The following is a 14,777-nucleotide window of genomic DNA, read 5'->3' as shown; positions in this document are numbered from 1 at the left end:
CATCAGCCATCCAATTTGAAGATCTACTTGAGCCACCTATGACAACCAGAGGGTAATTAAGCCAGCAGTTGCTTATACAAATATTAAAAGGTGATTAGCCAAAATAATGACTGCTTGAGTGTTCAGAGACAGCTGGTGAGGAGATAGGTACTATATTTAATCTTCCAAATAGATGGACATTTTGTCAAGGTGGCTATGGTTAAAAAAAATAAGAAGGCAGGTCTCTTGTGTGAGATTTAAGAGCTTCCAGTTGCCATGGAGGTGCAGTAGCAGTGTCCATCATAGCACTAACATCAAGACATACTGTATGGTTCAGGAGCATCTCTAGTTGTTCTTCAAGCAGGCCCAAAAAGTTAAGAGTGCCTGTGTCACCTACGTGTTTTGTTTCTGTATGGTAAAACTGTGTCAACAGCATTTCATTTTCAAAGAGGACATTGTGTTTTCACATGAGCAGTCACTTTTCTGTACCCACGTACAATGAAGTCGATGTACCAAGAAATGTATTATTTGGGAATAAATTACACATTGACCATAACAATGTCGAACTTCTTGGGTTTTGTCTATAGACCAGTTAGCAACTAATTTCATGTAACAACTTACAGTTAATGTAATCTCCCTTCCTAAATATTGAGTCAGGTCAGAAGACATTAACTTTGCCATCCTGCCCTAACATTGAACCTAGATATACCCCAGCAGTCTAAACTGCCTCTCTATTTATACCATCATTGTCTAATACTGTTAATAGGGATTACTGTGGGATTTAATTCTCTGCATGGAGTTTTTATACTTCCACAAAGGCAGTGTTCGTCTATATGTGTAGCACCGGAGCCTCCTTTCTCTCTTTTGGTGCTGGGAATGTCTCTTAATTATTCACAAAGAGCCAGCTGAGTTATAGAGCCACATTTCCACTCCTATTATTAAAATACATTCTTAAATGATGCATTTTGAATGTTAAACTTTAAGATTTAATCCAAGGTGATAGTCAGACAGACATTTGTTAGTGTAAAAGGAAACAGTGAAAGAGCTGAGAGGCTTTTTAACTACAGCAGCTCAACCCTCCTGATCCAAAGTCCCCATGTCAGATTGCCCTTAATCTGATCATTATCTGCTGTCTGACTTCTTGACACAGTAATCTAGAAAGTGTATGCGAGAGTCATTTCTATGATCTAATACACAGCAGAAATATCAGATAGGTGTTAAACTACACAGTGTTAGACCATCCTTCAGTTTAAGCCAGTGTTAAGTCTGTTCAGCTTGACTACAATACATCATTGTAACGGTGATGCTGCTTGCGTGATTGATTATAAAGAAGGGATTACGGTGCATAAAGTATTAGTCACAGGGAGGACTGGCACTGCGGTTATAGGGCACAAAGAAGCCATTCTGCTTCATTATGTATGGGGGCCTCTATTACATAAGTAAAACAATTTGTCAGATTTTTTTTTGTTTTTAAATGTATCCCCATAAATACCCACATAGCAGACATATACACTATCAACCTTTTTAATTAACTGATTTTAAACATTTAATTTCGTTATTAATTTGACATTTTCATAGTGACTCAGTGACTTCAGGAGAAGTGGTAATTAGAAACGGAATTATTTAATATGAGCAAGGGTGTCCCACTTTCAAACCCTAATTCAAAAGTCTTACTTTCAAAGTGGAAACCCAGGAAAATCCCGAAAAGATGCTTAGGAAACAGCACGCTGTGGACAGTCCAAAATGTAAAGAATTGAAGAAATAGGCCAAATGATCCATTAACATGGCAGCTTGAGCTTTTTGTGTAACTGAACATTTCCCTCTGCCCCGGTCTTCTCTCAGCACATTACTGTTCAGTGTCCAGGCAGCATGCCTTTCTTCTTTGGGCTGTCATACCCAACGTGAGCTGCTGCGTGGTGACAGTATTTACTCAAGCCTGAAATCTGAGCCCATTATGTCAACAGATGTTACAGGACAGAATGAGAGCAAGCATGAGAGAAGGAAATATATAAATAGAGGGAGAGAGATACATGTATAAAACAAGTGATATTAAAGTTTATAAAAAAGGAAACAAACATTGAGGAGCACTTAGTTGTATAGTCAATGAGTGAACAATAACCCAAAAATGAACAAATGCAACAATGGTGCATAGTCAAATTAATATCAAAGGTCTTTTTTCTGAAACTGCAAAAGTTTTCTTAAAATTTATATTTTAAACAAAGAGCAAACATTTTCTGTGGGATTATTTGTAGCAACTCTCCCTTCCAATGAATGATACAAACAACAAAAGATCTCAGTGTCACTATGTTTAACTGACATGAATGGCCAAAACTTGAATAACACAAGCCAGTAGCACTTCATAAAACCAATACAAATAGTGCTTGACAAAACATTGTGTGTGAAAGGAAAACATGTTTAAGAATTAGCCTATGTGTGTCTGCTAGACAGTATTTCCAACATGTATATCCCTGATAGTCATCTCAACAATGCCTTAAGTATCAGCCTTTTGATCTCATAAACATGAAGGCTAAATAAGATAAAGCATAAAGAGAAATAAAATGGCCAACACTCAATTTATTACACTCTCCTTGACAATAAATGGGGAATTTCAATGGTCAAAAGTACAAAAGTGTTTCAGTTAAGTGGCAGAATTCAGCCTCACAGAATAACTCTTCAAACAAACACACAAAAAGATGGATTTTGTCTACAAAACACCACAGCACACAGCACATACGAAGAAACAGCTTATCCAGTCAAGTAAAGCGCTGTCAAGTAATGCTCCACAACATTTCTGTACAGAGAGCAAACAAGGGCATTTTAATTGGACCCTGGCACAAGTTTTGTATAAGCTAAAGCATGTGTCTTGTTTTTTTTTTTAATGTATTTTGACAACAATAAATAGTCATGGCATGTGGCAGGTGGCTTATTTCACACTGACTGTTGGCCCCTGTCAGAAGTGCAACTTCCCTGCTGTCTTTAAATCATGGAAACCCTAGTGTCCCAAAATAGTGCTGGCTTTACTTTACGATTTCCTTTCTTCTCAACAAACTGGTTCCATTACTCCATACAGGTTTTTCCCTTTTAAAATGCTTTCTCCTCCTCTCTAGATCTCTTTTTCGTTATCTCCATTCTCCCTCTTACATGAGCTTCAGCAGCAACTCGTAGGTGGCATTGATGATCCCCCAGGAGAGGAGTGAACGGTGATAGTTGAGGTGGGCCCCTCTGAAGAGCATGGCCAGACTGCCACCCCTTTCTCTCCACACTGTTAGCAGCACCTTCCTGCAAGGCTGGAAGTCTCCACCGACCTGAGACTGAGCCCGGGACTTGACCACATTTAATGGATAGAACATGATGCCAAGGGCTGCCCCCAACAAACCTCCACACACAAAATCATTCACCATGTGACCTGCCCGACTAGTGACTTCTGGGAGCTGCTCCTTAATGGGCCCGCGGAGCCCGAAGAAGAACACATTGCTAGGGCCATTACGGAGAAGTATGGGCACCAGGCCACGGTAGCATTCTCTGACACCATACTCAGTAAGAAGTGTCCGGAAGGTGTGGACTGTGTTGTTGAAGCGCCCGTGGTGACGATGGTCTTGTAGGAGAGTCTGCACGCGCTCAAATGGCGTCAGGATGGCCTCTGCGGTTCCTGCCAATGCTGCAGCAAAGCTTCGTGTGACCAGGTCGGGCACACCGCTGCCACCAGCCTGGTCTAGTAAAACTCTAGAGAAGTCCTCGTACAGGCCAAACATGATGGCAACTGTAGTGCTCTTTTGGAGCAGCGGGGGCAGCAGGCCCCGGTAAAGATTCCTTAGCCCATCCCTCTGGAGCTGCCGCACCGCCTCAGTGGCCAACACACCGTGCAGCTGCTGGCGGAACAGCACCTTCTGTATGGGGAAAGTCACCAAGATGTTGGAAAAAGCTGCGATGGAGCCGCAGACATAGTGCTTCCCTTGAGTGCCCGCCGTGGCACTCAGAGCATCAGCAGGCAGCAGGGAGGGACCTCCTATAGTCAAGGCAGCCTGAGGCTGAGGTGTCCGGGCTGACTCAGAGTCCATGGTGCTAACAGCCATGGAAGGCTCAGTGCTCCACAGCCTGTTCCTTCAGCATCACATCAACACTGCACTCTTTTGTAAAATATAAACCCTGTGAAAGAGAGAGGAAATATTAGTATGCCTATTATAAATTATGGCAAGAACAAATGGGATTCAATTGGGGCCCAATCAAGACAACATAGCAATGGCTGACATTTTTTAATTAACACATTTTTGGCAAACATTCAATTTGCTGAAAAATAACTATGAAAAGAGTATATATGTATACACAATAATACAACCAAAACAATAAAATCAAAATACATACAATGTATTTATTCATATTTAATAAATATCAAATATACATAAAACTGCAATCTATAAAACATTAATATAGCACAATTTCTTTTGCATATGTGCCAACATGTGTACTGATGCAATTTATTTGTCGAAATAATATCTATAATAATAGATATATTGGTTGGGGTTCAGATTAAATGGCCCACGATGGCTTAAACAGGTTGAACTGTTTAACCCTCAGCCTGCAGACTTCAACTTGTACAACCAGGCTGCCCCAGCTGGCCACTGATAAGAGTTAATATACACAACTTAACCAACTGATAAACGTCAGCTTAGTCCTGGGGCAGGAGAGCACAGCTATGAGTGGTAGAAAACACTAGGTCTGTTCCTTTAATGTACATTACAAAGCACCATATATGAACCTTTATTATAAAACGTTTAATGTAGTTTTTCCTTTTTCCTTTGAATTATTGAAGATACTAGTGCCACGCCCTACCACATACTATAGCAACAACACATCTGCCAAATATAGAACATAGAGGAGATAGTGGAGGCAAAGGTTTGAGGTCATTAGAGGTCACAGCACGTAAACCAAAATATCACTCCAGAAATCCTGACACAGAGTTTCAGGACAGTATGAGAAACCACGCTGCCACATGGCTACTGACCTCTGAGAGAAGCCTGTTATGTAATTTAAAAGTCCCCAGGTTAAAAGTACAGCATATTTGTTCAAGCATTGCAGTTTTTTTAGTTCCATGTTGTGAGACTTTACACAATTACCTCCACAACATTTCAGAGGAAATTACTTAACTACACTGCATTTACCTGACAGCTGAAGTAACTTTGCAGAATACGTTTTTCTATTTCATAACCTATAATAGATTACATATTAGGTAAAGTATATATTATATAATTTAAACATTTTGCTGAATACAACCACATTATGATATTAAAACTGTAACTAAATAACTGGATTGGAGCAGAGACAGTCTCTGGCAGACTCTTAACCCCCCACCCACAGTCACCACACACAGTCACATTAACGCACATCCTGGACTAAGCAGTATACACATTATACAAACTTTTCCACATCCCCTGATCAATATTTTTGCACACCTTGCACTAAACCGTACAGCCTTACTTTTTTCCCCCCTTTCTTAAACAATTATACTGTACATTTGTGTTATGTTGTTAGTGTCTTTTCACATACTTTTTATTGTGATATTTCTATTCTGTCTATTGATAGTAGCAGTATTTTGCCTTATTTCCCTTTTTATTATGTTTATTGTATGCACCAAATACACGAAGGCAAATTCCTTGCAAGTGAAAACTTTCTTTGGTAATAAATACATTATGGTTCGGATTTAGAGGACAGCAATTCTAGTACGCAACCGGAAAATGTTCCATATGTCCCGCGAACACGCCCTCTGTGTCATGGTTTAATGCCTCCTGTGAACTAGCTCCTCGTTGTCACAGCACGATCTCTGTCATTGGGCTGATACAGACAAAAAAGCGTTATGTCACTCAACGGTCCCATTACAACTAGGACACGAAGCAATATTAGTTACTGTATGAATAGCTAGCTAAAAAACAAAAACAAATCATCGACGGGCTAGCATGCTTTGCTCAATACCAGACACCCAACTGCTAGGCTGCTTAACCAACTTAGCCAGCCTGCTGGTGACTGGGCCTCCTCGGCTGTGTTAGTAAAAGACAATCAGATTTATTTAAGATAGGACACGAGAACAGGGTCATGTATGTTACAGGAAAACACATGTCAGCCTAGCATTCTAAGTGCCTAGCATAATAAGAGTCAACACGGACAAGCGTTGATGGGTGGTTAGTTGGAGACTTCGTTGACAGCAACGTCAAAAAGCTAAAGAGCGTACAGTTTTGGTTAAGCAACCGCCGGGCTCATATATCAGTCTTTACCTGCCGTTTACGCCAGACGTTGTCCTAATCCTGGACAGGTAGAGTGCAGTTTTCTGCAGGGTAACTGGGCCAGCGGCCACAACAAACGGTAGGTCGTGTTTGGTCGGTCGCAGCCCCAACAGCAGCAGGTGACCGCAGCAATGCAACTTTAGCGCCTGCGCACTACTGCAGATCTGACTTCAGAGAGCCTCTATCACAATATAATACATCCATGCTCTTTCATCTTTGCAATATTAGTTTTGCAAATAGTTGGGAAAGGATCCCAGATTATTTCGATGTACAGCATATGTTGAGTAAAAAATAAAAAGCTATGACGAACTATTTTCCGTGTTGTTTTGTTCGTCGTAAAGCAGGATGTAGCTGCGACATTTTTACGACTATGCTGTGACGACATAATTTTAACATTTGAGATGAGTGTGTCGGTAAATAAAGGTTTAGCTTTTACTGGTAACGTCATTCTCAAAACGGCTTTTAGTTGTTCTTCTTTTTCTCTGATATTCATGGTTGCTAAATGTATATGATATAATTGAATAATAGGGCATGGTGTGGTAATTGTAGCAAAGATGCCAGTTAATAGTCAGCTAACGTTAGCTATGTATTGCTAGCTGTATTCTTACATTTCGCTCAGAGCAGCTCTCTTTAGCCCTTGACGCTAACGTTAGCTAACTGTCACAGCTTGCACTTGAAATTGTATCTACCGAGACGTGTGCGTGTAAGACAACCGTATGCATTAATCTACCGCGTGTGGGTTCAGTTTGTCGCCTTTGGTACTGAATGCTAGATTCATGTACAATGTCAGCGCAAAAAGACTGCGATTTTCTGGTGAAGAGAGCCCGGGAGCTGGTCTCTGATGATCCCTGTGCGGCCAAAGCCTGGCTCATAACTGCCAGAACCCTTTACCCTGCAGATTTCAACATACAGGTAACATACGCATCCATCTTAGCTGCATATGGTCAAACCACCAGAGTGTAATGCATTTCTCTCTCTTTGTCAAGCATTATCGTGTGTTTGAAATGTGTGGACCCTCAGTTATGAGTCCATTGTTAAAATTTGGTTGACGTGTTTTCACAGTATGAAATGTACATCATTGAACGCAATGCAGAGAGGACAGCCTCGGCAGGGAGACTGCTGTATGAAATGTGAGTTACAATGTACTATCTCTTAGGGGTGTGAATCACCATGATAGGCCCCACAATAAGATATTATCATGATACTTATGTCATGATACGATATTCTGTGATATATTGCAATTTATTACCTTTTTTTTCCAACTTCAAATTATGTCCCCAAAGGAAGACTTTGTCAATATCTTTTTTTTTATCTAAAAAAAAAAAGAGATGTATCCGTGTATCGATACAGTATTGCTACGGAAAATATTGTGATTCTGTGCTGTATCGACCCTTACTATCTCTGTTGTCTTAGTGTTACTGTCAAGTGCCCTTTGCTGAGTCTGAGCTAACATTTGCAAACGATTTGTCTATTCTTTAGGTTTATAAACTTTCCAGATCAGCCCATTGTTTGGCGAGAGATAAATGTCATCACAGCTGCACTGCGCAGTGACTCTCAGGACAAACATGCACAGTTTCTACGAGGTGAGAGGAGTTAAACACACTGTCAGAAGTGGGACGATGAAGTGTGGGTAGTGCAGTGTCGGTTTTGGAAATCTAAAGAGTGCGTGTTTGTCTCCCTCAGGGCTTTTTGAGACACTGCCTGGCCGTGTGCAGTGTGAGATGCTACTGAAAGCCACGGAGCAGTGTTTCAACACTTTGGAGAAGGCAGAGATGCTGCTCCTTCTTCTTAAGCGCTTTCCAGAGTCTGTAGTCCAACACGGGGTACGTAATAATTACATAACACTTGTGTTTAGACATTTGAATCCTAGACTAAACAACACTAAAACAGTCTCTAGTGATATTCTGCTGTATGTTTAGGTCAATCTAGGAGAAACATTGTTGGACGCGGAGGTATCAGAGAATGTGGAGACTCCTGTCAACTGCTTCAGAAAACTTTTTGGTTAGTAAAACACTCAAAACCTAATTTTTCATTCAAAAACAAACTTGCTAGAGGCTTGACTTTAACACTAATTCCTTCTGATTATTACAGTGTGTGATGTCCTTCCTTTGGTCACAAACAACATGGACATGCGCCTGCCGGCCAGCCTGATGCAGAAGTACATGCTGAAAGCAGCTGAATTCTACATTGGCTATGTTACCCGTGGACCCTCACCTGACGTACAGATACAGGGTAAAGCTGCTGCACTGTGTTGATGTAGCTCTTTACTTTTTTCTTAGTGCTAACCCAGTGTGATCACGTTCCTCAATATGTAGTATTGTCTATCTCCATATTTTCTCTATTCACTGCCTGCCTGACATTTTTGTCTCTTGCTCTCGTTCTTTGATTTAGGCTCTCAAGAAGGTGGGTCTCTGAAGTCAGCCACTGTGTCCCGTGGCTCCCAGCGTTATGTGATTGACGGCCTGTCGGAAAAGTCGTCCGTGGTAGCAGAACCTTGGGAGAGGCTGTTGGATATCCTCGCTGTGGTTGGAGCCCGCTGCGAGTGGCAGGGAGACAAGGGGCAGAGGTAGTCTATCTGTCTGCCTGTCAATCAGCCAGTACTGTGTTTTATGGTTGATGTGTATTTAGGTGACTCTTGTAATATACAATCATTTATTAGGTACACATAGCTTAAATTATACAGTCTAGTACAACAGCCCTGCAAGGTCATAATGTTCAGTTTTTGTTGAAAGTGTTTTAGAGGTGTTGATTTAACTTAATGGTCATTTTGGAAGCTGTCGTTTTGAGGTTCTGTTGTATTGTACTTTGTTATACTGAGAGGTGTTTCTGATCAAAAGTCTACCATCATTAGTCTGGATCAACAGAAGTATTTCCAGGATTAAGCCTGACATCACGACGAGATGTCAGGCTTTGCCCCTCACCTCTCGCTCTCTGTGTTGCCGTTCTCAAAATCCTTTCACTATGGAAAACAACAACAACTAACTTCGAGCTAGCAGACCTTGCTTTCATATAATAGATAAGAGACCCTCACTGAATTCCAAATAGATCATGATGTAGTTGCAAGGCAACGCATGTTTTTGGTGCAATACATACAAAACAGATTGATATAAATAGTAGTGTAGGAATATTCAAGCAAATTTGCTAGTACTATGTGTATATTTCATTATTACATACAGGTCAGCTATAGACCTACAATATAAATATACATTTTTATTATAATTAAAAGAAACAAGTAAATCGACAATCGACAAACAATTTGGTGTCACAAAAATATGTGCAGATGATGATTCCATCATGTTAAAATGTCTTTAAAAGTTAGAGGGCTTAGGAAAGATTGTTTAGATCACTTCTATTCCTTGCAGTATATGCATATATACACATGATTTTACGTGTGTGTGTACGTGTGTGTGTACGTGTGTACCTTATGCTCTAGGAGTTATGTGGACATGCTTCAGAGAGTGAAGGAGCTCTGTCGCTACCTGCCTGGTCTGGAGGGAGACACAAGGTCCCGCTGCTGCAGTCAAGTGGTCATCTGTGCTGTGCTCGTCCTCTTCCGCAGCGCCTTCCTCTATGTCTCAGCTGTGCAGCCTGCACTGTTCCAGGGTCAGCCTCTATCTTTGTTTGTTCATTTCACTCTAGTTCTTCAGGATATGCATCTTAATTTATGCATCTCCATTTTTAATGAAAGGTTAAAAGATCAAATAATGGGTTTATGTTTGGCAGGTGTGAATACGTTGAGTTCAGGGCCGTGGATCCTTGTAGAGGATTTGAGCTCGGTGTATAATGATGTGGAGGGGGAAAGAGGAGCAGTAAAACATGCACATAAGAAACGCAAACTGGCAGATGGGAGAGAGAAGACGATGGTGAGGACTGACCAGATCTCATTCATGTTTCTAGCCAAGAAAGACTGTGCAAGGTTGTTATGTATGTGTTCTTAAAAAGGTTTTAGTATGTGAGTGTAGTGTGTTTCCGTTGTATCTGCTTTGTTTTCTTACTCTGTGTGTGCGTGTGTGTCAATGTAGAGCTCAGATGATGAGGAGGGGTTGGGAAAAGGTCGCGGTCGACACATTTTGGTAAACAAGACTGAGATGCCCAGCTGGTCAGAGACTCTGGAGAGCTTCCGCACAGCGAGGGAAAGCTGGGACCTTCTTCACTCCCATGACAGCCTTGAAACTGGTAAACACCGTTTCTGTTCATGTGTTGTTTGTTTTAGCCACCCAGACAGGCTCCAGTCACTCCAACACAATATCATAAATTGGGAACCACAACAGCTGCAGATGTTACTCTCATGGTTTATAAAGAATGTCTCTATACAACTGTCTTTAATTCTCTTTGAGGAGGGATGAAGGAAAAACCGTTTTAATCATTTGTAACATTTCAACAGAGTTCAAGAAGATCTGTGCCTCTTGGAAAACAGACAGCTGGCTATGGTTCAGAATATTTCTCAGCGACATGATCATATACCAGGCAAGAAACGGTTATAATGAATTATCATGTTTTCGTTGTTTGTGACACGACACTTGCTGCATTTTTTTGTATCTGTCATTTGTATTTTTTCTAAATTTATTTTGTTGAATACGTTTGTTCTGGACTAAAATACATTTTATAGATCCCTGTGTGGAAACGTATCAATTGTAGGAGGAGCAAAGAACAGGATATAGCAATACATATATCTTAATTTATACAATATTTAAAGAATGGGGCATTAGAGGTTATGAAACATGGCACAAGTTGATGACAACAAATAGATTAAACAGAGAGAAATTGAATGGAATTAATCCGATATATACTTTTTCTAATTAGAAGATAGAGATTTATGAATGTTAAAATAAGTATCATTCCGTGTGTGTGTGTCTGTGTCTGTGTCTTCAGGGACAGTACCGTAAATCCCTCTCCAGCCTGCACCAGATGGCTGCAGTGCAGCAGCCTCAGCCTGGGCAGCAGAGCCCCTCAGGTCAGGGCAGTCTGGAGCACCACAGGGCTCTCATACAGCAGGCGTCCTGCCACTACGCACTGGGAGAGTACAGGGTAAACACACACACACACACACACACACACACACACACACACTCCACTCTTATATAAGGTTGCGTATACAAACACAGGTTGCATGTCTTCATTCTTCCATCCCCCATTTTTTCCATATTTTGAATGCATACCCGGCTCAAATACATTTTGTATTGAAATTGATTATTTAATGCCACTCCTGTATATATCTGTAGCTCTAATCTTGTTATACTGATGTCTATATCACACTATTATATACATAGAAGGTTGTTTTCTCTTCAACATATTGTAACATCTGCTGAAGTTAGAGCTATTATACAAAAACATAATGCTATGTGGGTCATGCTCCAAAAATAATTCTACAACACCAACTGGCCTGCAGGTGGTGTTCAGATTCCAGAGATTATGTTCACACGTACATATATTCTTCCCAATTTAACCATTCTGACTAACGGATAATGTGATTACTTTGCTCCAAAGTTTCTATATTTATCAAACATTTTGAACATGCATAGCTTTATTATGTAGCATTATTTGACATGCATACCTAAATTATCTACTTTCCCAGAAGTATATCATGTATATGGTCATCAATAATTTTCAGAAAAGGTTTTGGCCCGGTAAAGAAAAGATATTCATAACACACAGACAATGTGTGCTGACAACGTGATTTAGAGTACAAATGACAAAATAAAAGCAGACAATTTATTTCAATGGAATTTTGTGTTCTAGCCCTGCCTTGGTTAGACATGTGATGTATGTGTTAATCAGATGGCCTGTGAGAAGCTGCTTGATGTCGTCGGTGGGCTGGTGCCCCCGAGCCAAGAACCAACAAAGAGCCCAGAGGATCACGGCAGAGTCAAGAACAAAACAAGGAAAGGTAAACAGTCAATCTCCCTGCTTTTGTAAATCAACGTTAAGTTACTGATTCTGACCTATGAACAGCTTTTTAATTTATTTAAAATTAAAATACACCTTTTTGTATCGAGCAAAAATGTACCACAAATGGTGTTGAGTGTGTCTGTATGTTGACAAATTGTAACTCAGTATCAATACTAACCACAAGTTACCTTTGCTGCTATTTACGCGTTAATGAGGAAGAACTAACTGAAACTACTGTTGTCCCTCGAAACAGAAATCACGTGAATGGCACCATTTATCATGTGGCAGAGAAATCTATAACTGTGATTACATCAGAACGTTATGCAGTGACTCATTTTTGTCATATCTAGGTAATGACCTGAGATTGCTTCCCTGCACCAGCAAAGCTGTGTTACCTTTCTGTCTCCAGCTGATGTTAGCCTGCTTCAAGGTACTTTCCCGTGTAAATGCATGAAATGTAGAGGTTGGAGTCTTAGATGTTTACAGCTGGACTGTAACTATTTCAGTACTATTTAGATATTAAACCTAGTCTAAACCACTTTTTCTCCCCCCCATTTTGTCCAATCAGCTCCGTGCCTTCACAGACAGTCGCGACGACCTGTCGCTCGGCCATGTGGTGGTGCTCCTGCAGCATGACTGGCCACAGGGCGAGATGCTGTTTTTAAAGACGGTGGAAAAGATCTGTCAGCAAGGCAGTTTCCAGTATGAGAATTTCTTCAACTACGTCACCAGTATCCTTTTTTGTAACTACTCACACAAGCTAGGGCTGCACAATTTATTGCAATTTTATCGAAATCGCAATATGGACTAGTGCAATATCCAAATCGCAGGGGGGGGGGGGCGCAATATTTATTATTATTATTATTACTTTTTTATATATATATATATTTATTTTTTTCCTATATTTTCCTCATATCGTGCAGCCCTAACACAAGCATAATAGAGCCTCCACGAATGGATTGGCAAATAATATATATAGACCAATTACTTTGTGGTTACTTTGTCGGTTTTCTTGTGTTGGATGTTAAATTTCCATAAGCTCATGATTTTTGTCAGACATTGACATGCTGGAGGAGTTTGCATACCTGCGTACTCCAGAAGGGGGGAGGATTCAACTAGAGCTGCTGCCCAATCAGGGAATGCTGATCAAGTAAGCCCCTCCCATTCAGAAACGTTTCAGTTTGCATCGTGACTCTGCGCACTCCCGTTCTGTTGCTGTTTTAAAGAGAACACTAACAGTGATGTTGATTGCTGATCTAAGTAGACATGGCCTGTGGGGGAAAATGTACTCTGAACTGAAAATGCTGTTAACGGAGCAAGCATTAGAAAGAGAAGGGGTTTATGGTTGAAATAAAGCTTCCATCCTACTCCTTCATTCATTGCTGTAGAAGTTAAGACACTTGAATGCACCCTCACTGAGAGTTGTTGAATGTTGCTGTCCCTTAGGAACCCCAGTCCCGTCCTGGGGGTGGAGTTAAATACCCTTCTGCTCCAAGGGGTGCAGACGATGGACAGGTACCCCAGGCCCCTCCCCCAAACCAGTCACCCTTCCTTCATTCCCAACTTCAAGGCTTGTCATTCCCCCTGTTTTGATTTGGGCCTGTCATTTTACATCAAGAGTTAGTTTGATTTCCTGTCTGTTTGTTTATTTGAGCCATTGCTCGTCTTTCTGTGGTCATCGCTGTTGTTATTGTTGTTGTTTAAGGATGATGTTGGTCTTTTTGTGCAGTCAGTTTTTTTTTTTTGTTGCCTTTTCATAACACTTGAACTCATTTCATTTGTGAACATGTTTTCTGTGTTTTTATTTATGACGATGAAACTTTGGTTGTGCAATCTTGACTGGCAGATTTATGTATGTAAGGAAAAAGTAACATGCTGTTTCCATGATTTTGTCTTTACTGCATAGATCTCCGTCTCAAATCATCTCATAATAATACCTCTCTGGCCATATGTAGGTTTGTGTTCATTTTTGTTATCCTTGTATATTTTCAGACACCACACAGTGACTCGTGGAATCACCAAAGGAGTGAAGGAAGATTTCCGTCTGGCCATGGAGAGGCAGGTGTCACGTTGTGGAGAGAACCTGTACAGTGTGCTTCACCGTTTCTGCATTAATGAGAAAATCATCATCATCCAGTCTCTTCCTTGACACATGGCCTGTGACGTTTGAACCTTTTCATAGTTGATATTCCAGGCACAGTTCTAATGCAGCTGGACTGACTTCATGACTCCAACACAGGACACACGTCTAGCTCTCTCGTCTTCATCATCCATCTCTGAACTCTTCCGAAAAGAATACCTCTCCTTGCCTCAAAAGTGGATCTCTCTTTTTAGAGAGTTGGAGAGAATACTGTTTTTATAAATGTACAGCGCTCATGCAGTTTTCATAGTATGTCTGTAGTTTTCTTCTCAACATGTGCTCAACCACATTTGAAGTGGTTTAATCATATTGTGACATTTTGTGGGAGCCAATATTGACAAAAGAATTAAGTGCATTTTGATATTCCTGGGTAAGGTTTATTTTTTTGTTACAAACTTGTGTTAGTTTATATACATGTTTCAATTAAATGCCCTCTAAAAGGTTTAAAGAAGTTGCCATATGATTCATATCTTACAAGCTTACAATAAGTCAGT

The 14,777-nt window shown here is 40.6% G+C and overlaps 2 protein-coding genes across 3 annotated transcripts; one reads left to right on the top strand and one right to left on the bottom strand.

Annotated features, from left to right (window-relative positions):
• Positions 1–1,583: 1,583 nt before the first annotated feature.
• Positions 1,584–6,461, bottom strand: slc25a51b (solute carrier family 25 member 51b). The gene is made up of 2 exons (XM_078260682.1): positions 6,246–6,461; positions 1,584–4,125 (listed from the first exon to the last, which is right to left on the bottom strand). Exon 2 carries the CDS (start codon positions 4,050–4,052, stop codon positions 3,117–3,119), a length of 936 nt encoding a protein of 311 aa, XP_078116808.1. The 5' UTR covers positions 4,053–4,125; positions 6,246–6,461; the 3' UTR covers positions 1,584–3,116.
• A 115-nt stretch (positions 6,462–6,576) lies between these two features.
• Positions 6,577–14,734, top strand: ints10 (integrator complex subunit 10). Of its 2 annotated transcripts, XM_078260680.1 has the most exons (18): positions 6,577–7,166; positions 7,317–7,384; positions 7,734–7,837; positions 7,938–8,077; positions 8,174–8,255; positions 8,346–8,486; positions 8,646–8,820; positions 9,688–9,857; positions 9,978–10,117; positions 10,277–10,430; positions 10,639–10,721; positions 11,127–11,282; positions 12,033–12,141; positions 12,494–12,573; positions 12,712–12,874; positions 13,200–13,293; positions 13,590–13,658; positions 14,136–14,734. In XM_078260680.1, the coding sequence occupies exons 1-18, from the start codon at positions 7,020–7,022 to the stop codon at positions 14,290–14,292; spliced, it is 2,232 nt and encodes a 743-aa protein (XP_078116806.1). In that variant the 5' UTR covers positions 6,577–7,019; the 3' UTR covers positions 14,293–14,734. The 2 variants fall into 2 exon arrangements, with proteins under 2 accessions (XP_078116806.1, XP_078116807.1); XM_078260681.1 differs by lacking the exon at positions 13,590–13,658 and having other exon boundaries at positions 6,599–7,166.
• The last annotated feature ends 43 nt before the right edge of the window (positions 14,735–14,777 follow it).

This window comes from Sander vitreus, chromosome 10 (assembly GCF_031162955.1).
Source record: "Sander vitreus isolate 19-12246 chromosome 10, sanVit1, whole genome shotgun sequence".
In the NCBI taxonomy this organism is placed as follows: domain Eukaryota; kingdom Metazoa; phylum Chordata; class Actinopteri; order Perciformes; family Percidae; genus Sander; species Sander vitreus.
This window is presented reverse-complemented; position numbering and strand designations above follow the sequence as displayed.

Coding starts and splice junctions, on each gene's coding strand:
- slc25a51b (XM_078260682.1), bottom strand. CDS start 4,052: ATGGCTGTTAGCACCATGGACTCTGAGTCAGCCCGGACACCTCAGCCT.
- ints10 (XM_078260680.1), top strand. CDS start 7,020: ATGCTAGATTCATGTACAATGTCAGCGCAAAAAGACTGCGATTTTCTG. Junction 8,256..8,345: donor CTGCTTCAGAAAACTTTTTG/GTTAGTAAAACA, acceptor TGATTATTACAG/TGTGTGATGTCCTTCCTTTG. Junction 13,659..14,135: donor GGGGTGCAGACGATGGACAG/GTACCCCAGGCC, acceptor GTATATTTTCAG/ACACCACACAGTGACTCGTG.